Consider the following 26422-nt stretch of genomic DNA (forward strand, 5'->3'; position numbering starts at 1 on the left):
CACAAACAACTTTTATAACAATTTTTAAAAACATAAACAGGAACATGCTATATATATTGTTCTGCATCTTACCTTTCTCAATAGATTTTAGAGATTTTTCCAAAATAGCACATCAAGTTCTACTTAATTCTTTCTAATGGCTGCCAAGTATTCCATAATATGGATGATTACAATTTATTTAACCACTCCTCTATTAATGGATAATTAAAAGTTGTTTTCAAGCTTTAACTTTTAAGCTTTACACTACATGTCTTTGTGTCTATTTATGAATTAGGTAAGTATGTATTTATTTAAAAGGATACACACCACACACAGACACAGACACACACAACACATATATGATAAATTCCTAGAAACAAAATTGCTGAGATAGAGTATACGTGCATTTAAAAATTTTGACAGATGCTAATAAATATTAACAAAATATCCTCCAAAGGGGCAGATGATAGTGATCCTTTGAATTCTATCTTTATGTGTACCTTATCTCAACAATTAGATCATTATTCTTCTTCCTCTATCTCTTTGAAGATGGCATTTATACAGGATGGCACTCAAGATGCAGAAAGTGAGGGGTTCCAGCATCTGGACAGACTGTCACCTCTGATCATTTGGTTGGGGAGGTGGGGGAGGAATGGAATCATCTCTAAAGGATCACTAAATTCTCTGACTGGTCAGCAGCTGCCTCCCTTTCTTTCTACTCCGCATATGGAAACAGCCCTCAGCACCCCAATACCTTGAACGATGTCATCTTGCCGCTGTAGGGTGGGTCGGGGAGGGCGAGTAGACTCTCTATCAGAAAACCCTTTCTCAGGGGTCCTGGAGCCACCACTCCCCTCACTAAAGGGTGGGGGCAGGTTCCCAGCATGGACCTGACGTAGCTGTTCAAAATCACTGAGGGCGGCGCTCACATCCCAATTCTTTCCTGTCAGGACACAAAGCAAAAAGTGAATTGGGAGCTAAGAGTATAGAAAAATTGAGGAAAGATACAGAACCATCATTCTAAGCATCTTATCAAAACCAGCGAGCATATACTCATGCGTACCTCAGTCATTCTCCTTTTCCTTCCCCTACTTTAATTTCCTTCATAACACTTCGATCTGGAATACCACAACTTCTTTATTTACTTATTGTCTATTTCCTAAGAAAGCCCTGTGTGCATACAGAATTTGTTTCTCTGAACTGAAAGGGCCCTTGGAGACCTAGTAACCTCATTTTACAGATAAAGGAAATGAAGCCTAAAGAAGTAGAGTTACTTGCCCAAAGTCACGGGTAGTTCACACCAGGGCCTCAGCTGGACTCAAGCCCAGGTCTCCTAATTCTGAGATCCAGAGAGTTCTGAGCCTAGATGTGCTCTGGGGTGTCCTAAACCACCTGAAACTGTATACAAAGTTATAGGTATGTGTGTTCTAAAGAAAGAGCTGATAGCTGCCATCAGGTTATCAAAGGGAATTGTTAATTCCCCTCAAATTTAAGAATCACTACTCTGCTGAAGAAAACACCCGAAGGATAGATTTGTCACAGCAGATTTTTCAGTTGCTTTCTCCAGTTAAATTAGTCAATAAATAACATATTGCATAATTGTTCACACTTCTTTCTGTTCTATTCCATTTGTCACCACCTTAATTCAATTCCTATATCACCTAGTGTCCCACCTCCAATCTACTCTAAAGGATCCCATGAGATTAATCTTTCTACAGCACAATTCTGATCATTCCAGTTCCATAATCAAATTTTTAGTGGCTTACCACTACCTACAGGATAAAGTTTAGCCTCCTTTGTCTGACGTTCAAGGCTTTCTATGACTTAGCTTACTTTTCTAACCTTTCCTCTGTGCTTCAACTTCCCTGGCTATGAAAGTGGAAGTGATACCACATAGGATTGTTAAGAAGATTAAATTAACTGAAAGCACTTAAAACAGTGCTTGGCACACAGAAAGTGTTATATATGTATTTACTGCCATTGCTGTTATGCTTCTTGTTATAATTCTCCAGTTAAGCTGTATTAATCATCCATGCCAGATGAATTTATTTCTGAACCATTAGATTCACCACTTGCTCCAACTCCCTTTGCTCACTCTACACTCTGCGTCAGTCATACTGGCCTCTTTGCTGTTCCCAGAAATGTGCTAAGCCTGCTCCCACCTACAGCCTTTCCACCAACTATTCCCACTGCCTAGAAGGCTCCTTCTCCAATATATCTACACAATTCCTCATCTCCTTCAGATATTTGCTCAAATGTCACACTCTTAAAAAGGCCTACCCTGACTACCCAACTAAAAATCACAACCTACCTCATTATTCCCCTTACCATTTTCCACAGCACCTAACACCTTATACTATGTACTTTACAACTTACTTGGTTATCATGTTTATTGTTTATTGACTATCTCTCAGGCTAGAATGTAAGGGCAGAGATTTTTGCTTGTTTTGTTTTGTTCAAGCATCTAGAACCTAGTACATAATAGGTACTCAATAAATATTTGTTAAAGAATGGAGGACTTTTGTTCTGAACCAATGAATGAATAAATGATTTGTCTTGAGCACTGGATAGTTATCTCCAACTGTCTGCTAAAGTCCTTAAAATCAGGTCCTCCTAACAGTCAACATGTCTAAAACTGAACGTCCATCATCTTCCCTCCTAAAGCCTGCTTCTTCTCCTTCTTCTATAGTCCCTAAATCAGTAATGGCATCACAACCCCTCCAGGCCAGAAACTACAGTCATTTCAGCTCTTCACCATTCCTCAGACCCCACTCCTTCTCTTCCCTCACTATCTACTCAGTTCTCAAGGTGGTTTGTACCCTTGAGACATTTCTCAAATCTATTCTTTCTTGTCCATTTTTATTGTCACTACCCCAATTCAGGTCCTCATATTTTCACCTGGTCTTTTGGGAGGGGGCTCCCTAGTCTCTCTACTCTTAGTCCCCTCCCCTCTATAATTTGTTCTTTACACTACAACCAGGGTTAACTTTCAAAGGAAAAAGCAAGAGACAGAAAGATAGAGACAGAAAATGAGGATCAGATCCTTTGGTTCCCTTTCTAAATTATACCTTAAATCTACCCACTTCTCACTCTGCTGTTACCACTGTAGTCCAAGTCACCATCACCTCTCACCTGAACTATGGCAACATTCTTAACTGATTTTACCACTTCATCTCTGGCCACCTTCCAATCGGTTCCGTATCTTTTATCAGTACACTGTTCAGAAACTCAAACCCAATCATTTCTCTCCCCTGATTAAAATCCTTCACCAGCTTCCCACCGAACATACACTGAAATGCACAACCCTTACCACGGCCTACAAAGGCCCCCCATATTCTGCTTCCTGCTTATCTAACCAGCTTCCTACCACTCTTTCTTGTACTACTCTTCCTACCTCGCTCACTAGCAGTGCCAAACTCTCTCCCACCTCAGGGTCCTTGTATAAGCTACTTTTTTTTACATAAACACTCTGTGCTACATCCCTTTGTCTTGCTACTCCTGTGCATCCTTCTGTGTTCAGTTCACATGTCACTTCTTCAGAAAAAGCCTTTCTGAACTCTATATCCAAATTAGGTTTCTCTCTTAAACTTCCACAGCACCCTCAACTTTTCTTTCATAGTATGAGTGTGTGTGCACATGGGTGTGTGTGAGAGAAAGAGAGACGACATGCAAGCATTAACTTGTAACACACTTGTTAAAAGCCAGACTCTGAAACCAGATGGCCTAGGTTCAAATCCTACTTAACTTCTTGGACCTCAGTTTTTAAGCTGTAATACTGGGATAATAAAACCTATTTTGCAGAATGGTTGTGAGAATAAAGTAATATATTTCAAGTGCCTCACACATATTGAACACATAGAAGTGTTCAACACATGTTACAAGAGGAAGAGAAGGCATTTGAGCTGAATCCGGAAGGATGAGGAAAATTTCAAGAGAATAATGGAGGAAAGGACACTGCAGACTTAGGAGACAACTTAATATGATCAGGGAAAGGAAACAGGTCAGGCCTGGCTGGAGCACAGGAACTGTGGGAGAAGGTAGTAGGAGATGAAACTGAAAATACAAGTTAAGGGCAAAGCCATACTGAATTATCAAACTAGAATTTAAACCCTGATCTTCCGTTTCCAAACCAACCTTATTCTCACAGGTGCCTAAGTAAATGTCATATTGCCACACCTTACTAAGGGCTGACAACCTAGAAAATTACCTATGTGTGCTAAGAACTTGCTCCTTCCCCCACAGGCTCACCTATTTGCGTCATTATATATTTTCACCAAAAAGCATCTGTTAACTATGACTCCAAACAAAGAATCCTACTGACATGAGGCCAAGCCTTAAAGGACCTTAAAATCTAGAACATTCACACTTACGTATACATACAGATATAAGTAAACAAAAGCAGCTAAATGAAAACATTAAATTAATCCACTCTATATAGAATGACCCATACAAGTTAGGGAAGGAAAGACAAAAAACATGAATGATCCCAAATATGAAAATCTAATCATTTATACATAAAAAAGAAGTCTTACAGATCTAAAATTATGGTTTTAGTGGATTAATTATTAGTGGACTAATATCAAATTTCACTTGCATTACCTGAGCTTAAATTGACAGTGGAGAAAGCTACCCAAAAATTCAAGGTGAAAAGGGAATTTTGCATTTTAAAATTATGGTGGGTAATACACAAAGTAGATTATTAGAAGTAACTTAAATGTAAGGCCTACCATACACAAAGTGTCTTTCTGTTCACCTTAAATGTTCCAAATCATCCTAACAATAAATATCACATCTTATTTTCTCTCTTCTCATTCTCCCCCAAAGACTCCTTACCTTCCAAGAGATCTCGGGCCAACCCTGGCTCTGCTCCTGTGGAACGGACAAAATCTGACAGGACAGCATCCATGTCCAGGGTCATGTGATCATTAAGTACTTTCAGGCAGCTGATGTAGGGAGGACATAGATCAAAATTCAGGCCTCCACCTGAGGAGGAAATAAACACATAAGGCCCAAATTACACTGGAACGGGATGATCATAGCCCAATTTCAGCAGCTTCCTAACCAAATGGGGAAACTAACTATCCTAGCTCATTCATTTCAGTAGAATTTATTATAAAGAGTAACATTTAGTTTCCTAATTTCTCATTAACATTAGTTTTTTTTCCTTTTATTATATAAGTTTCAGGTGTCTAGCATTACAGTTCAACATCTATAAACACTACAGTGATCACCATCACAAGTCTAGTTACCATCCATTACATACAGTTCACCCACTTCACCTATATTAATTTCTTAACTACTACATTAACCACAAAACCATAATACCACTCCAAATAATGCTCTTCCTCTACCTTTCTAGAGTATTACATTTCTAGCCATCAGTTTGCTTATCCAAACTAATGGAAGGAAGCAGCAGACTACCACCCTGAAGAATTCCCCCCCTGCATTATTCTCTTACATAGCGCCTGTTTATTTCCTTCTTGGCACTTGATATACCCTGAAATTATTTTAGTTGGTTGCTGTCTAGCCTCCTCCTCCAACGTAAAAGTTTCTTGAAAGTACAGAGCTTGTGTGTTTTGTCCACTAATGTATCCCCAGCATGTATCCCTTGGCACAGTGCTTGGCACACGGCTCTCAGCAAACATTTTACTGAATGAATGAATACTATACACTGAGTAACTTTAGAGTTGACTAGTACTCTGATGCTAGCTGAGGAAATGGGAGGAGCAAACTGATATCTAAACTTAATCAAAATAGGGACTTCCCTGGCGGTCCAATGGTTAGGACGCTGTGCTTCCACTGCAGGGGGCATGGGTTCGATGCCTGGTTGGGGAACTAAGATCCCACAAGCCGAGCAGCGCGGCCAAAAAAATTTTTAAAAATAAGAATACTCAAAATAAAACAATCTGCGATTATGCAAAGCAGAGTGGAGATCCCAAAGGTTCATAACAAACGTCAATCTTTGTCCACTAACTTCATGAACCCAGGAAACATGCCTTTCTCCACTCAGGACAAATGACCACCAAGTAAGTTCACCTGAAAAAGATCGCTTCTTTCAGACTTGACTTTGGCAGAAACTATGTCCCTGACCTGTCGGCCTGGCACCAATCCACATTCCTCTGAAGTTAGCAGTCCCAGCGGAGGGAGCAATAACCGAGTGAAAAACAACTTCTCACCAAAATCTGCCACTTCAGACAGGTTTACAGTTCTCTGTAAAAGAGGACTTGTTGGTAAAGTCACCAGGCACATACCTGCCCCACCAAACCCACCAGTCCCCTGCTTTGGCGGAATGCCAAAAGTAGAGTTCTCAAAGGCAACAGAGTGGCTCAGATGACTGTCTCTTCAGAAGCATCTCCTTCTAAACAACCTAAACTCTAAGGGTGATTCTCAGGTACTTTTTCATCACACCTCCCCTGACCCCAAGACACAGATTCTTTAGTAGTGTGATCAGATCCTAATTATCTAAATTCCTTAGAAATAGTAAGGCAAATGAAAAGCAGTGATTTGTGGGTTATAAAACCAGTAGGCCATTAACTTAATAACTTCATGTAAAAATTTTTTTTTTTTGGAGAGAGATGGCAAAATATAAAGTATTCCTTCTTGTACTGTTCCATGAGTACAAGAGGTCCAGGAGCAGAGGGACATGTTTAATTCCTATTCGTGCCGCAACATCTAGCACAGCATCTACATTACTGTCGACAGTCAATAAACGCCTGATGAATAAATGATTAAATGACTAACTGAACCTCCACATCAGCCACCACCAAACCAATCAATTTGAGGCTTAATTCAGAAGATCAGAAATGTGAGAGTGGGACTTCCCTGGTGGCACTGTGGTTAAGAATGCGCCTGCCAATGCAGGGGACACGGGTTCAATCCCTGGTCCGGGAAGTTCCCACATGCCACCAAGCAACTAAGCCCGTGCACCACAACTACTGAGCCTTCACTCTAGAGCCCGCGAGCCACAACTACTGAGCCTGCAAGCTGCAACTACTGAAGCATGCGCGCCTAAAGCCCATGCTCCACAATAAGAGAAGCCACCGCCGTGAGAAGCCCGCGCACCACAACGAGGAGTAGCCCCCGCTCACCACAACTAGACAGAGCCCGCACCCAGCAATGAAGACCCAACACAGCCCAAAATAAATAAATAAAAACAAAAATAAATTTTAAAAAAAACATAAAAAGAAGAGAAATTCAAGGGTACTTCATCTTTCACATCACCCCACTATTTCTAATGGTCTGTCCCAGTCCCAATCCATCTCTCAAAGTTTTACAAACTCTCCTTTCTAAAGAGACATCAACATACTGACACTTCCACCACCCTCGTATCAGAAGAGTTCTACCTACACTTATATATATTAGCTGGGTGACTTCGGTCAAATTACTTACAGGGTGTCAGTTGCTTCTTGTATATCCTAGACTTGGATTCGATGACTTCTAAGATTCTTCCCAGGTTTAAAAAATGAACTTCTTTAGTTCACTACAGCCTCAGAAACCATGATCCTTACATTCTCTTTTGGTCTGCATATTATCAATGTCTAATTTACTTCCATTTTAATATCACAACTGTCAGAAAAGACTACCATTACATAAAGAACTTTTGGCCTGAGATGTCTCAAATTCAAAATGTTGTTGTTTTTAAACAACTTAGTTCCTCAGATAAAATACTTAACAATTAAATTCCTTCAAAATTCACAGATGAATGAGTGGTTTCCCTTTCCTCTAATACAGACAAGAATTCCTTCTTCAAGCCCATTTTAGTCACTGTCTTAGGTCACAGGGCATGGTAGCAGCCCAAATAACTTAAACACATGAATAATCTAAAACCAAGAGCACAGCTGCAAAATGAATTTCAACCTTCTCTCTTAAAAAAACATGCAAAGGAACTTGGTAAAGCCACTCTAATAACTTACTGAAAGGATGTGGGAAATATACAGTAAGTACACAAATAACAATCAACAAAAAGGTACTCAGCAGAAGAGAGGAGTTGATTAAGCCACAGGCTTATAGGCAATTTCCCAGCCAGCCAGAGGCTTTTGAGTGAGAGAAGCCAATGAATACCATCGATGTCATGGCATCGTAGACCTCATATGCCAAAGTAGTAGGATATTCTTTTAAAAAAATATTTTTAGGGCTTCCCTGGTGGCACAGTGGCTGAGAGTCCGCCTGCTGATGCAGGGGACGTGGGTTCGTGCCCCGGTCCGGGAGGATCCCACATGCCACGGAGCGGCTGGGCCCGTGAGCCATGGCCACTGAGCCGGAGCGTCCGGAGCCTGTGCTCCGCAGCGGGAGAGGCCACAGCAGTGAGAGGCCCGCATACAGGAAAAAAAAAAAAAAAAAAGTTTTAAAATAATATTTTTAAAAAATAATTTCCAAAAAAAAAAAAGAATTAATTCTGAGTAAGTCATCTGAAAAATAAATAAATAAATAATTTCAAGGTCCAACATTATCTAGAATGACTTGCTCAAAAATTCGAAGCACTAAACCAAACTTCTTGGCAGCCCATTCTTATATTTGATGTCTCCAGGTGCATGCCATGGACTCCACCCTAAGCCCACCCAACAGGTGAGGACTGCAGCTTTTGTTACATCACCACCAACACCTGGCTTGAGCTTCTTAAATTCCAAATGGGAATATCCAAGGCAATGACTAAGACTCATAGTCCTTGACTCAGCACACAGGAAGGAAAAAAAAGAAAACAAAACACTGGCTTTCAAAATGAAACAGAAGAGGTACTCAAATATTTGTTGATTGAATGGTGTTTAGACAAATCTAAAATGGAGTCAAAATCCTCCAACCTTCCAATTGGTGGGACTTTAGCAATTATTTAAACCAATGTCTGCCCCAATGCAAGAATCCTTCTATTGCATCTCTGACAGATAAATCATCCAGTCTCCACATGAATACAAGCTCTGATGGAGACTCATTTCTTTGCCACAATGTCCATTTTATTGTTGGACAGCTCTAATTGTTAGAAAATGCTTTTTTAAACTAAATCACCAGCCCCCTCTCTCTCTCACATAATGGTCCTTGATCTCTTCTCTAGAACAATAAAATCTACTCCCAGGAATGATGGAATTTTCATGGAAAAGGAACAGATAAAGCATTTCTTTCCATAAAAATGTGTTGTAGGTCAACACTGCAATGTTATCATAAGCCAGCCAGTGCCTTTTTTTTTCTTTTACAAAATTCTTCCTTATATCAATACTTGCTTTTACCTGTATTCATTCATAAATGTTTATGCTGACCCTACAGTACAAACTCAACTAGTGGAATAAATGAAGTCATGTACCTTGTTCAAAATTCACTTCTGCTGCTATCTTTGCCTCTCATCCCTACTTCCACACTTTCATGCCCTCTTGAAGTGATGACAGCAATCAAGAATAAAAACTAACAAGTTAATATTAAGTAAGCACTTTCAAAAACACTATCTTATTCATTAACAACAAAACCCCTAGAGCAGGCTTATTATTCCCAGTTTACAAGTAGAGAAAGGTATAAGGTTTGAAAAGTCAGGTGGGTTGCCCAAAGTCTGAACCCAGATATTTTGAACACATGCTCTCTCTACTGTACCATGCTGCTTCCCTAGGGACTAAGTCATTACTGATTCCCAGAACTGCACTGATTCTTATCCATTCAATTCTTTCACCATAGGAAAGGGCTGTGCCTATCTCTCAGTGTTTATTAATGACTTAGACACCTGCCTTATATTTTCCTCAGTTCAAAGCCTACCACCTTCCTGAGCAATTTCAACACCCACCTGCATAATCCATCCAACATTTCTGCCTTAGAGTTTCATAACCTCATCAAATGCAAAGACCTCCATCTCCACTTCAACAACTCAGTCCTGGACCCTGCCATGCCCTGAAACCATTCCACCTCTAAATCTTCAACTCCTAACATCTTACTCTGTCTACAACCTCATCTCCCTCCAGCTTTCCCTTACTACTAAACCTGCTACCTCACCTCAAGACATCCTCACCTCAGACTAAGACATCCAATTCCTTAACCACCTTATTCATTAATTCAACAAAAATTCATGGAGTGCCTACTCTATGTCAGGCACTACGGTCAGGACTAGGAACACAACCATGAACTAGACATAATCTCTATCCTCACAAAGCTTCCAGTATGGAGGAAAAAACCCACAAAATTTCACAATTATAATAGGGAAAAATATTGGGGGGAGGGGTGTTATAGCCTATAGGGAGTCAGGAAAAGCTTTCCCAAGAAAGTGACATTACACCTAAGGACTGACGAACGAGTAGGCATTGGAGACAAACTAAGAAAGAAAGAATGCTCTTAGCAGAGGAAACACATATCAATGTTCTGTGGCAAGGAGGAACACAGAAGTGAAAATGGTGCAAAATGAGGATGAAGAAAGGGCCTAGGGCTTCCCTGGTGGCGCAGTGGTTGAGAGTCCGCCTGCCGATGCACGGGACGCAGGTTCGTGCCCCGGTCCGGGAAGATCCCACATGCCGCGGAGCGGCTGGGTCCGTGAGCCATGGCCGCTGAGCCTGCACGTCCGGAGCCTGTGCTCCACAGTGGGAGAGGCCACAACAGTGAGAGGCCCGCGTACCGGAAAAAAAAAAAAAAAAAAAAAAAAAGGCCCTAGTGGACCCTAATGAAGATTGAGATTTTATCCTAAAAGTAATGAGAAGGCTTTGAAGGGTTGTAGGCAGGGATAGGACATGATCAGATTTAAATCATTAAAAGATCATCCTGGTGGCAGTGGGAATAGTTTGTAGGGAACACAAGTGGATTTAGGGAGACTTGTTTAGAAAACTGCTGGAAAAGAGATGATGGTGAGCTAGACTAGGATGAGAGCGGAGAAGACTGAGAAAAACAGATAGATTCCACTTTGTTCCTTCTTACCTACCTGAACATAAACACAATGAGTGATGACTTTATTTTCCTGTAAAAACCTATCCTTATCCTTCCATTTCATTGGCCCAACCTGGATGGACCCTACATTCAACTTCTCTGCTACTAAATAGGGCTACTGTACAAGACAAGATCACATAATACTACAGAGTAAAGTGACTACAGATATATGGCGTTCCATCTCATTCCTTTCAGTGAAACACTGCAGTCTTTTGCTTGACTTTGGTACCTAACCAGTCTTCTCAGCTACTACCCCACACCTTTGCCATTCTCCCTGAGCCTCCCACCAAAACCTTATTACCTCCCTTACTCCTGGTAGATGACCTTCCCTCTGACTTCACAGAAAAAATAATGAAACGAAGCAAAAGGAGTTCCTTCAGGCTTCCTCCTCTGCCCTACCTGCTGGCTGCTATTTTCTTCCCTGCAAAACTCCTTAAATTAGACTACAGTCACTGATGCTACTTTCTCATCTTATGGTCAGTCCTCGACCTATTAAAATGGGCTTCTATAGAAAGACAACGGCACCACTGTCTTATAGATAAGATCATCACCATCCTCCTTACTGCTTATCCAAAGTATCTCTTTGTAGGGACTTCCCTGGTGGTGCAGTGGTGCTCAAGCCCTGGTCCAGGAAGATCCCACATGCCGTGGAGCAACTAAGCCCATGTGCCACAACTACTGAGCCTGCACTCTAAAGCCCATGAGCCACAAATACTGAGCCCACACTCTAGAGCCCACAAGCCACAACTATTGAGTCCGCGTGCTGCAACTACTGAAGCCCGTGCGCCTAGAGCCCACGCTCCACAACAAGAGAAGCCACCACAATGAGAAGCCCACACACCGCAACGAAGAGTAGCCCCCACTCAACGCAACTAGAGAAAGGCCGTGCGCAGCAAGGAAGACTCAACGCAGCCAAAAATTCATTCATTCATTCATTCATTTAAAAAAATGCATTCACAGTCCCCAACTCTTTCAACTCACCCAGGAATCCCACAGGCACTTCAAGCTCAGCACATTAAAAAAATGAGCCCATTCTCTATCTCTGTCCCCCACCCTTTCAAGCTATTCTTCTTCTGGTATTGCCTATTCTAGCAAGTGGTACCACCATCCCTCCTATCACTCAGGTCACAAGCCTGGGAACCACCCTGGATTTCTCTTGTGCCTTATCCTCGCTCACAAATAGTCCTTTACTATGGTTTACTAATTTTAACCTTAAAAAATTCTCAAATCCATCCAACACCTTCAGATGTTCATAACCTGGACCCCAGTAAGTAGCTTCCTAATTTCTCCCTCTTCCTCTCTCCAGCCACTTTTCACAATGGTTGCTTGTAGAGGCTGATCAATCTAAAATACAAATATGATAGTATTATATCCCACTGCTCTGAATTCTTTATTGGATCCTCAGTGACTAAAGCTTAATATCCAAATTCCTATACATGACAAACAAGGCCCTTCATGATCTAGCTCTACCTAACCCTCCAGCCTTATCTACCTCCCATCATTCCCCTCCTTGTACTGGTAGTTCCCCAAGCATATACTACGTGATTCACATTTCAGTTCCTTTGTGAATGTTGTTCCCTCTGCCTGGAACAACTCCTGGCCTAGCAGGTGAATTCTTATCTCTTCTTTAAGGCTAACTTAAGTACTACCTCATCTGCAACACCTTCCCTGGCTTCTCAAGTTAAAGTGCCTGCTTCCTCCTTGGTGTTACATCTTGTACTCTACCTCTATCATATTCTTTATCACACTGCACAGTATTTGTGTTTATTTACATGTCTCTCTCCCCACTAAACCATGAGCAATTTGAGGGCAGGAATCTTGTCTTGTTCATCCTGTATTCCTAGCATCCAAGCACCTGGGAGGTACTCAGTTTTTGTTCAGATGAACTGAATTCTACTTGTACAGTATCCCACTACACACACACACACACAAAACAGTATTGTCGATAATCAGATAATCGGTGTTGTAAACAGGCAAGTCATCTCAAAGTGTTTATAGTGTTGTAAACGCTGCTCATCTCAAATACATTTGCTTAAGATTGTAATATGATCTTATTTGCAACAGATTTCTCTCCCTAAACATTTAGCTCAGACTAATATTAAAACCAGTCTGCATGATCTGAGTGCCCAACTACTTAGTAACAGAGAAAAGTGACTTAAAATTAAATACCGACTGTAGATAATACAGCTATGTTAAAATGCGTGAGAAACTACTGACCCTACATTCTCCCATCTACAACATTCCCCAAAGTGTCCACATTCTCACACTATACCCACTCTCCTGGTCCCAGTGATGCATTACAGCTGTGTCTGAGTACTCTCCAACTCCTCCCCAAACTCACTGGAAAACCACAACATTCAAGACTGTCAAGAATTTTCAAAGGTCAGCAACTCCTCCACGTCTATGATGTCAGTCCCAAGGAATCCAGACAGGGAGAAAGAGGAGGGACAGAAACCCTTAGACTTTCACACAATTCTTGACTAGGTGGGCGGGAGAGATGAAAGACTGTCTTGGCAGATTGTTTTTAGTTAACATACATCCTTCCAAGTGAAAGAAACAGAATATAACCTTCTTAGAAAAAAAAGAATTGACCGAGTTCCATACTAAAGAGACCTATATATCACTAAATGTTATAACCCAGAGATAATAAGATGGGTCTAAATGGAAGAAAAGAAGGAAAAGAAGTAATATGTGTTACAGTTTTAGACACTGTTTTCATTTAAACTTCCAAACAACTCTTAGAGGTTTGTCTGTATTGTTAACTCCATATTATAGATGGAGATGTTAAAGCTCACAAAGGTTAGATAATCTACCCAAGGTTATACAGTTTTAAAAAGTGGTAGAACCAGAATCTTTATGAGTCCAGCCAATCTGACTCCCAAGACCAAACACTTGCACTAAATCACACTTAGTCCAGGGAGGAGGACTGAGGAAACACAGGCAGTCCACCATGTGAAAGTCCACCCTCACTGCTTCAACTCCTTTCAACTCCACCTGGAGAGAGAGAATAGGCTCTGGATTCAGACAGATCTAGGTTCAAATCCCTGATCTACTACTAACGGTGGTGCAATCATGGGTAAGTAATATGACTGTTTTGTGCCTCTGTTCCTTCATGTTAAATTGGGGGAAATACCTACACTTCAGACCTCTTGTTAGGATTAAATAACTTAAGATATGAAAAGCCTTTAGGGCAGTGCCTAGCACACAGTAAGTCCTCAAAAAATGTCATTTGCTTTCTTGCCTAATTCCCTCCCACGCGCTCTACCTCACTCCACTGTGTGCCCAACACAGCCTCTGTATCTCTCCTTCAGAAGCTCCCCCTACTTCTCCAAACAAACCCTCCAGTCCTACAACTGTTTCCAAGGCACAGTCTTAACACATACACATTGTACATGCTCTATCACTCCCATTCCAGTGTCTTTCAACTCCTCAAGTCCTCAAGAAAACGTCGTAAAGGGAACTCCCTTAGTTGCATCTTCTACCGGATGGTCCCTCAAAAAAAAGAGCAAAAGAAAAATGTCTGTCCTCTCCTAGAGGTACAGACATAGCTAAATAGCTCCTTCATCCCCAAATCTCCAGGAACAGCAATTTCACACATATTGACCGAAATTCTAATGCCTTAATCTACCAGCCCTATCTCCCCACCTTACTACTCTCCTCATTCCAGATTCAAAGACTCTATAATATTCACCTAATCTCATGCACAATGTCTATTTTTGGATTATTGGAATAATCCTATTCACCCTGCACAATTCTGAGATGTTTTCTACCTCCACTACAGTGTATACTTGGGGAATGTCTATTTTCTCCCCCAAAAACAAACTCAAGAGAAAAAAACTTAACCCGATCATATAATTTACCACTCCCAAAACAATGTTATTGTGTATACACACCAGTAAGGACTCAAGAATTGGCCCCTGGACTTTATCACTACAACTGGTATGTGTATGAGTCAGAACAAGATTTAACTATTTCTTTTCAAAAGTTTCTAGTTTTTATTGGGCTACAAACAGCAAAATAAATTTCTAAGAGACAAATCCCATAAATAGCCAAATGTTAATATACAAATGAGACAGAAGTTCACAGAGAACTCCTTATGAACTGGTATTTGTCTTTTCAGTGCTACTGATAAAAGGCTCCCTGGATTACAGTTATTTGGGAAATTTAATAATTTGGAAGGCTTGTACAATGGAAGTGACCTTTGGAAAAATAAGGGCAGAGACAGTCACAGAGAAAGTCTATTATTATAATATTGGCACAAGAGTAACTTGAATAGAAACAGAAACCATGTTAATGTTTATTTTTTTTTAGATCCAGACCAGTATGTCTATTTGCCACACACAATGAATTTTTTCTTTTTCCTTTCAGCTAAGGTCAAGGATAGCCCAAGGTTTGATTCTCAGTAAGTTCAACTTTTAAAAGAATAGCCTGTAGGGCTTCCCTGGTGGCGCAGTGGTTGAGAGTCCGCCTGCTGATGCAGGGGACACGGGTTCCTGCCCCGGTCCAGGAAGATCCCACATGCCGCGAAGCAGCTGGGCCCCATGAGCCATGGCCGCTGAACCTGCGCGTCCGGAGCCTGTGCTCCGCAACCAGAGAGGCCACAGCAGTGAGAGGCCCGCGTACCACAAAAAAAAAAAAAAAAAAAAGAATAGCCTGTAAAAACAGAAGTTCTACTGAGCCCTTAAAAATAGGACTTACCTGGTGGCACAGTGGTTAAGAATCCTCCTGCCAGTGCAGGGGACATGGGTTCAAGCCTGGTCCAGGAAGATCCCACATGCTGCAGAGCAACTAAGCTGGTGTGCCATAACTACTGAGCCTGTGCTCTAGAGCCCACAAGCCACAACTACTGAGCCCACATGCCACAACTACTGAAGCCTGTGCACCTAGAGCCCGTGCTCCTCAACAAGAGAAGCCACCACAAAGTAAAGCCCGTGCACCACAACAAAGAGTAGCCCCTGCTTGCCACAACTAGAGAAAGCCCGCACAGCAATGAAGACCCAATGCAGCCAAAAATAAAAAATATATAAATACATAAATTTATTTAAAAAAATATTCTCATTACTGAACTTTTTTTTTTTTTTTGCAGTATGCGGGCCTCTCACTGTTGTGGCCTCTCCCCTTACGGAGCACAGGCTCCGGACACGCAGGCTCAGTGCCATGCTCATGGGCCTAGCCGCTCCGCGGCATGTGGGAACTTCCCGGACCGGGGCACGAACCCGTGTCCCCTGCATCGGCAGGCGGACTCTCAACCACTGCGCCACCAGGGAAGCCCTGAACTTTCGACATGAGAGAAAAATAAATACTACAAATCAACAGAGGCTAGTCTAATAGCAAAACACACTATTTCTCTAGAATCAACCCTCAAATATTCAGTAGCTGACAACCTTCTCTCCCCTTCTTGATTCCTAACTACTGGTCATTTCACTGTCAATTACAGAACTTCCATTCAAGGGAAGAAATAGCAGAAGGGAAAAAAATTCCAATTACTATCCTATCTGAGATTAGTTATCCACAGGAAATTAATTCACTTTGTAAATTCCTTCTGATAAATTAACTTCCTTCAGCATACAACTACTAATTTTTATAAAAGCCTCAATTAGAAAATGAAATCTGCGTTTTATAAAATGATATAATTCAGTTCAAAGAAAGACACTTTTTATTACTATTTTTTTTTTTTTAAATTCTCCACCTGCAAGTTCCACTGTTCCATCTTTCCTGGCTATATCTAATCCTCATTTGAACTCCTACAGGTACAATATGTGAAAAATTCAGTGGCACTTGCTGTTATCATATATTGCCTTATCATATTAGTTGGCCTTCCGGAAATTTACCTCGCCAATTTGACTAACAGTCATTCATTCAAAATTTACCAAGCCGGGTCCACCACAGCCTGGGGATACAAATGAAGAAGAGAAGCCAGAGTCCTACCTTCAAGGCACTCCAGTCTGGTGTGAGAAATCTAAACATGCTTTTAGTGCCCAGTGGGGTAGGAAGAGGTATTAGGAGCAACTAGTTTACCTTGATGGGTTAGGGAAGTTTCTCAAACTTAGTTTTTAGGATGTGTAAGGCTGGAGGACAAGATACATTCTAGGTAGAATTAAGATCCTTGAGCTTGGCACCTCTCTTTTATACTTTTAAAAATTCTAAACAGGCCTAACAAACTGCTTGGCACATAGTAGATGCCCAACAAATATTTGTGGTTCTAAATTATTCATGGTAGTCCATGTGTGTGGTTAACTAAGAGCTCATCTATACCTAAAATAGGCTGGTGAATATTTACAGGTTTCAAATGTCACCATTCACCCCATAGACATGTAAAATAAAGGTCTATATGAACAAATACATTTGTACAGCTGTCTGTTCACTAAGAATAGCTTCTCTTTCGCTGTAATTTTTTGTTTTTAAAGCACTTTCACAAATATGGCCTCATTTAATAACAATTTTAAAAATTATATACCCTTTGAGATTTTTAATCCCCTCTTTTCTGATGGAAAACACATACACAGAGAGAAGCTTACAAAGCTTGAGTGATACCCAGATAGCAAGGAGCTTGGACCTACATATTCTGAATTTGAATACAGGGTTCATATCAGTTCTCCAGGGATTTATAGCAAAATGAAATCAGTCTAGCCATGCAAAGTCCACAAGCTGAAGAACTCTTTAATACTTTGCTTTTATAACTACTATCCACATTCACCCACACTGTCTTCTAGCCACCACCACCCTCCCCATCCCCCAGCAATCCTGCCAACACACACCTATTTCTATTTCCAGGTTAGAGTTAAGAAGCAGAAACTCCAACCCAGGGTATCCTGAGCATTATTTGGGTCTCATTCATTTGTATAGGTTGTACCTTTTGTGATAATAATTTCTCTTTTAAAAGCAAGCAAGCCTCTGGTGGCACAGTGGTTAAGAATCCATCTGCCAATGAAGGGGACACGGGTTCGATCCCTGATCCAGGAAGAACCTACATGCCACAGGGCAACTAAGCCCATGCGCCACAACTACTGAAGCCCACGTGACTAGAGCTCATGCTCCACAACAAGAGAAGCCACAGCAGCGATAAGTCCGCGCAAGGCAACGAAGAGTAGCCCCCGCTCGGCACAACTAGAGAAAGCCTACGCACAGCAACAAAGACCCAATGCAGCCAAAAATAAATAAATAAACAAACAAACAAATTTATTTTTTAAAAAAAGCAAGCAAGCCTCATATTTATGCACATAAAATTAGTTACAAGCATATAATACAATCTGACAAGTCTAGTCTACCTAGTTATACACTTCTAATATATTTACATAATTAACATTTCACATTCAGGTCTTATTTGGAACAAGGCTGGTGGTAAGGTACAGAAAGTCAGTCTATTTTCCTTGTTTGGCACTCTAGAATTATGGACTTTAGAACTAGGATATCAGAGATCATTTCATTCCATACCCTCAAGTTACAGATAAGAACACTGAGAACCAGGTGAGTGAGATTAAGTGACTTGCCCAAAGCCGCACAGCTAACTAGCGAGAAAACTGTGTATAGAACATAAATCTGTTAACTCCCATTCCAGAAATCTTCACTTGACTTCATATATATTGATAACTTTCAATTCTCCATGTAATCTGCACTGCGGATTGATATATGAAAATGTCTTTTCCTCCTGCCACCCAGATAAATCTCTTACTTCTACAGATGTATATCAAAGAAAAAAATGTGTACCTGGGAAATTTAATCACTTAAGCAAACCATATTGGAGAAGGGAAATCATCTATAAAGAAAATCATGAAAACATGCTCAAATCATCATTTTTGTTCTGATCGTCACCACTAAAAATATAAATTGGATTTGAAAATACTGTATTCTTTTAGCCTTATATCCCTAAGGTCTGAAGTTCTGTAAAATTTAAGTTTTATAAAATTATAAAATTATGTATGACATAGGGAGAGATTTTTTCTTTTCTACTGATAGTTTGAAGCTATAATACACTTCTCATACGTTAAGAAATCACAGCAATAACTAAACTTTGAACAGAATAAAACATAAAAACCAAGAGATAAAGCACCAACCTTTAACACATTACTTCTCCTTGTCCAAAAATGTAAAATGCCTGGAAGCATCAAAGCAATCACTTTCCTCGCATTCACATTTATTCATGTTTATTTGCAGAAAAGCTACATTTCTTCTTCCTCTTAGGAAGGGCCACCATCGGCACAGCAGCACCGAGGTCACACAACTCTCCCCTTATGAAAACTTTAACCTCCTGACTCAATCATTCAATAAGCACTTATTAAGGACCCCCTCAGTGCCAGGCAGTCTGCTAAGCGGAGGGGACACATCATGCATCAACTAATAAGGCATTATCCCTGCTTTCTAGAAGTTCATCTAATGGGCTGGTTCCAGAGAAAACCGTAAGATCAGTATCAGCTAACTTCCTTTATTCAACAAAGATTTACTGAGTGCCAGGCCTAGAGACAGAAAAGGATGGCAAGGAAATTTTTTAAAGTAATAGGTTTTTTCAAAATTTGCTGAACAAGTTGCTCTTTTGGATTATAAAAATCACATGTTCTTCTCTAAGAACACCAATCATCAGAAGTTGACTGTAAAGGCTTTTAATGATAACACCTAACCAAATATTTTGGTCAAAGGCACTGTTTCCTCAATCTTCCTACACTGGGAGGCCAGGCAGATACTATCCTGGACCAACATAATTTTGTTATTTATTATAAGATCCATAATATAGGAATGTGGTTGATCTTACCAATAAACTGGGATGAGTTGTTTCCTATGTAGACAGATGCTTCCAGTAAAATGTACTATAAGCCTCTAAGGTCAAACAGATGATAAATCCTGTTAAATTTTCTTGCCACCACAGAGCACCAGGTATAGTATAGGTAACCCTTCATGAAGACATAGCACCAGGCCAAGTTTTCAGGGTGTCAGGTATCTGCTTTTCCTTCTCCCTTCCAGAAAAACTACAAAAGGTATCAATTAGTACACAAGTCATCTGGCAAATATCCCATTGTCCTCTGAGTTCTTCTCCTTGAAATTAATCTAGGAAACCAACCCCTGTAAAAATGAATCCCATTCCATTAATATTTTTAATGTTATTATTAGTAATGATGGTGGTGGTGATAGCAACCACTAGCTCTGTGGTTCACAAAACACTTTCAAATATATTATCTTATTTACTAAAAAAAATGGAGAGGGGATAAAAGGAAATATCATAGGCAACTGTCTCAAATATCAAAAATCAAACCCAGTTTAACTGAATTGAAAAGCAAGCATTTTTAATTCTACCAACGGGTCAAGAAGTTATTTCTATCAAAAAAGCAAAGGGTTGACTCTAGCAAAGCAAAATCACAAATACCCCCTTATATGCCAGGCCTAACTGATTCAATTTATAAATGTTAAGTCTCAGCAAGAATCTGATATTATAAATCTTTGTTACCCCAACCCCTTTCCCAAATGCTTTACCCACAGGTAAAGGCTCAACAAATACTCTTCTAAAGAAGGAACAGTTAATGATGAGGAAGCTGCCCTAGGAAGACAAAGTGATAATACTCAGCATTCAAGTATCTTTTTAAGATTTAACTAACGTTTACTGTGCACCAAATCAAGTATCAAGCACTAGGCTAGACACACCCACATAAATCATCTCATTAACCTCATGAGCCATGCCCAGATATTCCTGGAATCCAAATACTAAATTGACTGGATCCCCAATACTAAATAGTTTTGACACTTACAACCTTGATCCCACCTTATTAATCCCTAGAATTCAACTACTGGAATTTAGCTCATCACTCTCACAGACTTAACCATCTTTTAATGCTTTCTGCTAGGTAATGCTCATGAAAAAACTCCCTGTGCCTGTTTTTAAGCTCCTAACTCCAGAATACCACTCATTCCAGATATGGCACATGGTGATAATGGCCATAATCTAACAAGTATTCTCTTGGATCACACTTGCTAAAGAATAAACCTAAAATGCTAACAAAACTGGATTTCAGCTGGGCAGAAGACATTGAATATTAACAGTCTTCTCAACCTCGAGACTATTTTCTAGTCCTCTGAATACAGAAAGTCTTCTCTATTTGAATGAACTGTGGAAAGCAAGTGTGACCCAAGAGTCACATACTCATCAGAAAGAACCAAGGGAAAAAGAAAAAAATATTCCAACTGGCATGACCACATCACGAGGTTAACAACACATTACTCATCATTGTGCTACAAGAAAGAACTTGCAAGCGGGCAAGGAAGTCAAGGAAACAAACAAAACTCTCCCAGTGCTCAAAGCACAAACACATCCAAATGCCAAAGCAGGTCTCACTGTCCAGTTCATGCCCAGGTATGAGTGGGTTCAGAGAGAGTGGGTAGAGGGGAGGGGAAGAGAGGAAAAGCATTACTGTGCAGATGTGCTTGCCAGCACCAAGGCAGATTTATTTCTCAGATTCATCAAGAGCCTTTTTAAAAAGAAATACTGGGGGAACCCACCTATTTTTATAGCTTGATTTGTGCAATTACAGAGAACATGTAGTACATGTAAACAGTAGCATATTGTATTGATAATAATTGTTGCAGACATTCCCTTTGGAATCCATCAGTTCTATACCTAAATCCTACCTCTGCCACTTTCTTGCTATGCGACTTTGGGCAAGTTATTTAACTTCTCTGTGCCTTAGCAGGAACCTCATCTGATATTCACTGTGATATCCCTCAGCACCTTAAACAGCGCCTAAATATTCTGGTGAATTAATATTTTATTAACATAGTAATAAATACTTTGGATGAATTACCTGCAAGCAGGTATAAGAATATCTACCTAACTTACGGAATTGTTATCAGTATTAAATGAGATGATTATATAAAACACTTGGTATAGCTGAGGGTAGGGTCTTCACTATTAAATAGCAAAGTTTTCTTCCCTTTATTCCCCAGGCAGGTCACAAGTTATAAAAGAAGAGTCATGGCAAGGATTAAAATGGGATAAGAATTGTAGAAGCCAAACATTGGAATATGTTGACTACAAGGGAGCTAACATAAAATCCAGGAATATTTAATCTTGGCTGATGAAATTACATAACAGTGCCAGACCCTTATAGTAGATACATAGTGTTAGCTGATCCAGAAAATGCTATTTTGCATCTGCAGGTATCTGTTACCAGATAGATAAAAGCCTGGTAGAAAGGAAAAGAAAAGGAAAGGAAAGGAAAGGAAAAAAAAGGGAGTAAGAAGGAGCCACGGGCTTCCCTGGTGGCGCAGTGATTGAGAGTCCGCCTGCCGATGCAGGAGACACAGGTTCATGCCCCAGTCCGGGAAGATCCCACATGCTGCGGAGCGGCTGGGCCCGTGAGCCATGGCCACTGAGCCTGTCCGTCCGGAGCCTGTGCTCCGCAACAGGACAGGCCACAACAGTGAGAGGCCTGCGTACCGCAAAAAAAAAAAAAAAAAATAGGAGTCACATCTTAAATATACCTGACTACATATTTAAAAACAAAACATAAAGGATTCTTCAGAAAGCCATTCAATTCTCTAAAAACACACCATTAGCAAAAATACCCTATTGATTCACAGTATTTACTGCCCTTTTTAGGTAATAAGATCTGTGTAAGGAAACTGTTCATAACTGCTCACAGGGTAAATAAGCTTGAAAGATTTGGGTCCAAAACTCTCCTCCTCCAAAAAGACTAATGTGGCCTTTGAGGCTACTTCACCTATAGTTTGTAACCAAAGCAACCTAACTACATGCAGGGAGAAGGACTATTTTATCTTGAAAATTGGGGGTCAGAGAATATATGCAATTAAATCCAAAATCTGAAAGAATCTTTTTCCTTGACTGTGAAGAAGTGAAACTCAGAAGAAGATGGCTCTAAGAAACCTAGATCACTGTTACATTACGAGCCTGACAGAAGTATACACATTTAGCGTCTAAATATAAGGAAGATCTATGCAGAACTGAAACAGCTTGTGGTTAAACCTCATCATAATGTGGTCTTCAACTTCCCATTTCACTTCCAGGCATTTGCTCTGTGTTTTTAACCACCTGACCCACCTCCTCGTAAGCCGTATGATATAATAGAAAGAGCACTGAACAACAGTCAAAAGAATGGGCTCTACACCAAGTTCCACTACTTACGAGGCATGCACACCAGCCACTTAAACTCTTTGTATTCAGTATTATCTGAGTGTTGGGCTAGACTCAGTGCTTGCTTCCACCAGGGTATCCCTTTGGAGAGTAGATCAGAAACCAACCAAATCCAGCTCCCCTACTGCTATAACCCAGAATAAATAAAAACATGAGCATTGTTCTTATCTATCCTTTTTCATAAAAGCAGTTACCAAATTCTATTTAGTTTTCTTCAAATCACATGAGTCTCTCCCCTTTCTCCATTCCCATCACCCCTGTAGAGACTCTTTTGTAACAGTCCTCTAACTGCTCTCTCTTCCTCCATTTCACACCACACGGCTGAATCAATTTTCCTAAAATACTAATTTATATATACAATTCCCTGCTCAGGAATTTTTCACTGTAAGGATAAACCAAACTCCTTGGCCTCAGATTTAAGGCCCTCTCCAATTTACCTAACTCTCCAACTTTATTAATCTCATTGCTCTCCTAGGTGAAACACTATGTCTACTTGTTCTGCCTCCCAAGCAAGATGGGCTCAGCTCAAAGTTCTCATACTTTGAATGTTTCCCCTCTATAATTACCCAGTCTTCTCTCTTCTCTAAGGCCTAGATTATCCTAAGGGTAAAAATTTTCCCTACCCACTCCCTCTAAACTTCTGTATAACTCTATATAACTGTATCCCTCACTTGACACGTAATGCCCATGACTTTGTATTACTATTTATCTTTTTATGCAAACATTCAGTCTTCATAACTTACTAAGTTCTTGATAACTTTAACTCTTTCTATACCTGAGGCCTAACTTTTCAGAGGGCAGATATCTAACAAAATGTTTGTTGTTGAGGGTAAGTACCTTGAACAAGTCATTGAAATATTCTGGGCCTCATGTTCCTCACCCAGACAATGATGACAACATGTAAATTTCCTTTCCATTCTAAAATGCTACGTGAGATTATACATAATACTACATAGCCTGTATTTCTTTTTTTCTAAATATGTGTGTGTAAATATATAACACTATGTCCTATTTTAACCCAGAATATATATTCCCAAGGGGCCAAGTCTCCTACTACTTGTTTAGTTTATTTATTGGGTAACACTTCCTTGGCATCTCCTCAGAGCATCTTGTCCAAATTCCAGTACACAGCAGGTGTTCAGTAGAAAGGAATTTATAGTCTCAGCCAGACAGCAAACATCAAGGGAAATCTGCGTAGATGATTTTTTTCAATCTTACTTTCCATAATGAACTAGTATATTACCAAAAATTACAAAGATGATGTGAGAGAGAAGGAACTTAATATTAAAATGAGAGGTCACCTTGTGTCAAACAGCTAGGAATTTATTTTAGGCATCCAAAGAAACTAGGATGCAGCCAATCTTAAGTCTAACCCTCAAATTCTATTTGCAGAATTCTGAGGAGTGTGTTAAGTCTCTATCCCTGGACAGTAAACAGGGACCAAGTATTCTTCATATCAGATAATCTTGTCCTTAGTACTGATGGAAAATTTCAGAAAATGAAGAGTCCAAACACTCAGCCAGGTGAGCTCCTAGTTCAAAGAAGATGAAAGCAAACACTCACAAAGGAACTCATTAGAGCCTTAAAGTTTTTAAATGAGAGCATGCTATCCAAAATATTTTTGTTAGTAGCATTATATTTTCCCATTGTCTTGCCTTCATTCCTCACTTGGGACTATCTTCATGTAAATATCAAGACTTACTCATTCTAAAGCCTCAGAGGAATTCTTTTCTTTTCCTTTGAAGTCAGTTATTAATGATTCAAAAGGCACTAGCAGACCAACTCATTTAAAATGACCTAACTTTTCAAAGAATTATTTTAGAACACAAAGCTGATACTTTCAAAGCTGACGTCTATATATGATGTTTTCCAAGTAGGTATGTGGCCTGGATACAACTTTGATATAGTTTAGGTACAAGGTTTATAAAGAATTCTAAGCGGTTTTGAACGATGAGAGGAAACAGAACCTCTTTAAATTTTTATACATATCCCTTTTTCCCATTTCTGCTCCTCTGCTAACTCTCGCTCTCTACGCTGTTTCTTTGCTCTTTCTCCTGATTTCCGCATTCCTCCTCGCTCTTACCCTAAGAACTGTTTGGGGAACCATGGGTAAGAATCTGGTGCCAGGAGCCAGGGTTCTTACCCTCTTCCCTGTTAAGTCTCCAAATATCAATAAAATCAAGGGTCACAAGCAATTTTCTCTTCCCACCACCAGATCTCTCTTATCAAGACTAGAGAAGAGACATGGGGGTGGCAGGAAAGGATAGTGGGGTGGTCATCTACTCAAAGGAACTGCAAGCTCATTAAAGCCAATTCAATCAATTATATGTAGCTACTGACAGCGTAAGTTTTCACCTCAGCCTTATCTTCCAGGTACTCTGGCCTATAACCTTCACACATTCCCCTACAACCTTCCCAAATATACTAAATGTGTGCTGAGAAATAAGAACATTTTATCAAAAATTTGAGCTAAAGATAACTACAAAAGATAATCGGTTGTAAATTAAAGTTCAGAAGTGCATTTTAGAATTATAAATAGATTTGGAATTAGCCCTCAGAAAGGTCCATAATAATGTTCTTCAGAACCCCCATAGGAAATCAAGACGTGACATGTTAAGTTTAACTACAGTTTAAGTTTAAGCAATAACCATTAAATATAAGCTTAAGCAATAACCATTTAACATAATAACCATTAAACATAATAACCATTTAACATAACAACATAAACATAAGTTTAAGCAATAACCATTGGTGATATTTTACTTACTTTACCTCTAAAATTGCAATTTCATTATAGTTAAACTTAACATTTAATTTCTTCCTGGTGGGGGGAGGGAAGGGCTTCCGTGAGGCCTAACAATGTTATACTGGTACTACACATTCCACAATTAAAAGCTTAAAAATATTTTGCTGAGATACAATCTGGTCGCATCAATAAAAAAGGTGCTGTTAAAAGTATAAGTACATATATATGTACAAATGTGTACATTATTTAGGCTTTCTTTTTTAGAGGCCTAAGAATTCCTGTTTCTCAGCAGTATTCATTAAGTGAACAGATAGGCTGCTTTTTCCCAATGCCAATATAAATCTCCAGTGAAGGTGTCAAGACCTTGATGACAATAGCAGAATTTGATAGCTAGTGAAATGTGTCTGGCCACAGGAGCACATTGCCTCAAATACCATCAGGATCAATTCCCAGGAGTTTCCTCATTGGGATGATATCACCAATCAATTCCTATTTCATTTTTCAGGGAATGTTTGCTCTCATCTCCTACAGGAAGTTAGTCTTGACTGCTCTCAACTTTTATGTGCATTTCTATATAATTTTCAGTGCTGAATGTTTCTTTATAAGCTTTATTTTTCATTAGGGCCACTATATCACTCATAATTAAACAGTTCACCAACTCAAAGGACTGTCTTTATTTT

At 39.9% G+C, this 26422-nt stretch overlaps 1 protein-coding gene across 4 annotated transcripts in view; it reads right to left on the bottom strand.

Annotated features, from left to right (window-relative positions):
- Positions 1–26422, bottom strand: part of OTUD7B (OTU deubiquitinase 7B) — a 56322-nt gene that overhangs the window by 20737 nt on the left and 9163 nt on the right. For 2 of the 4 annotated variants that reach the window (XM_067727602.1, XM_067727600.1), the window contains exons 2-3: positions 4813–4962; positions 734–922 (exon numbers count right to left, since the gene is read on the bottom strand). In XM_067727602.1, coding sequence (XP_067583703.1) covers positions 734–922; positions 4813–4897 — 274 coding nt within the window. In that variant the 5' untranslated portion in view covers positions 4898–4962. Of the gene's footprint in view, positions 1–733; positions 923–4812; positions 4963–19609; positions 19824–26422 lie in introns of those variants that run through there. The other 2 variants (XM_067727601.1, XM_067727603.1) reach the window with 2 other exon arrangements.

The sequence above is a fragment of the Pseudorca crassidens genome, chromosome 2, assembly GCF_039906515.1.
Source record: "Pseudorca crassidens isolate mPseCra1 chromosome 2, mPseCra1.hap1, whole genome shotgun sequence".
NCBI classification, from domain to species: Eukaryota; Metazoa; Chordata; class Mammalia; order Artiodactyla; family Delphinidae; genus Pseudorca; species Pseudorca crassidens.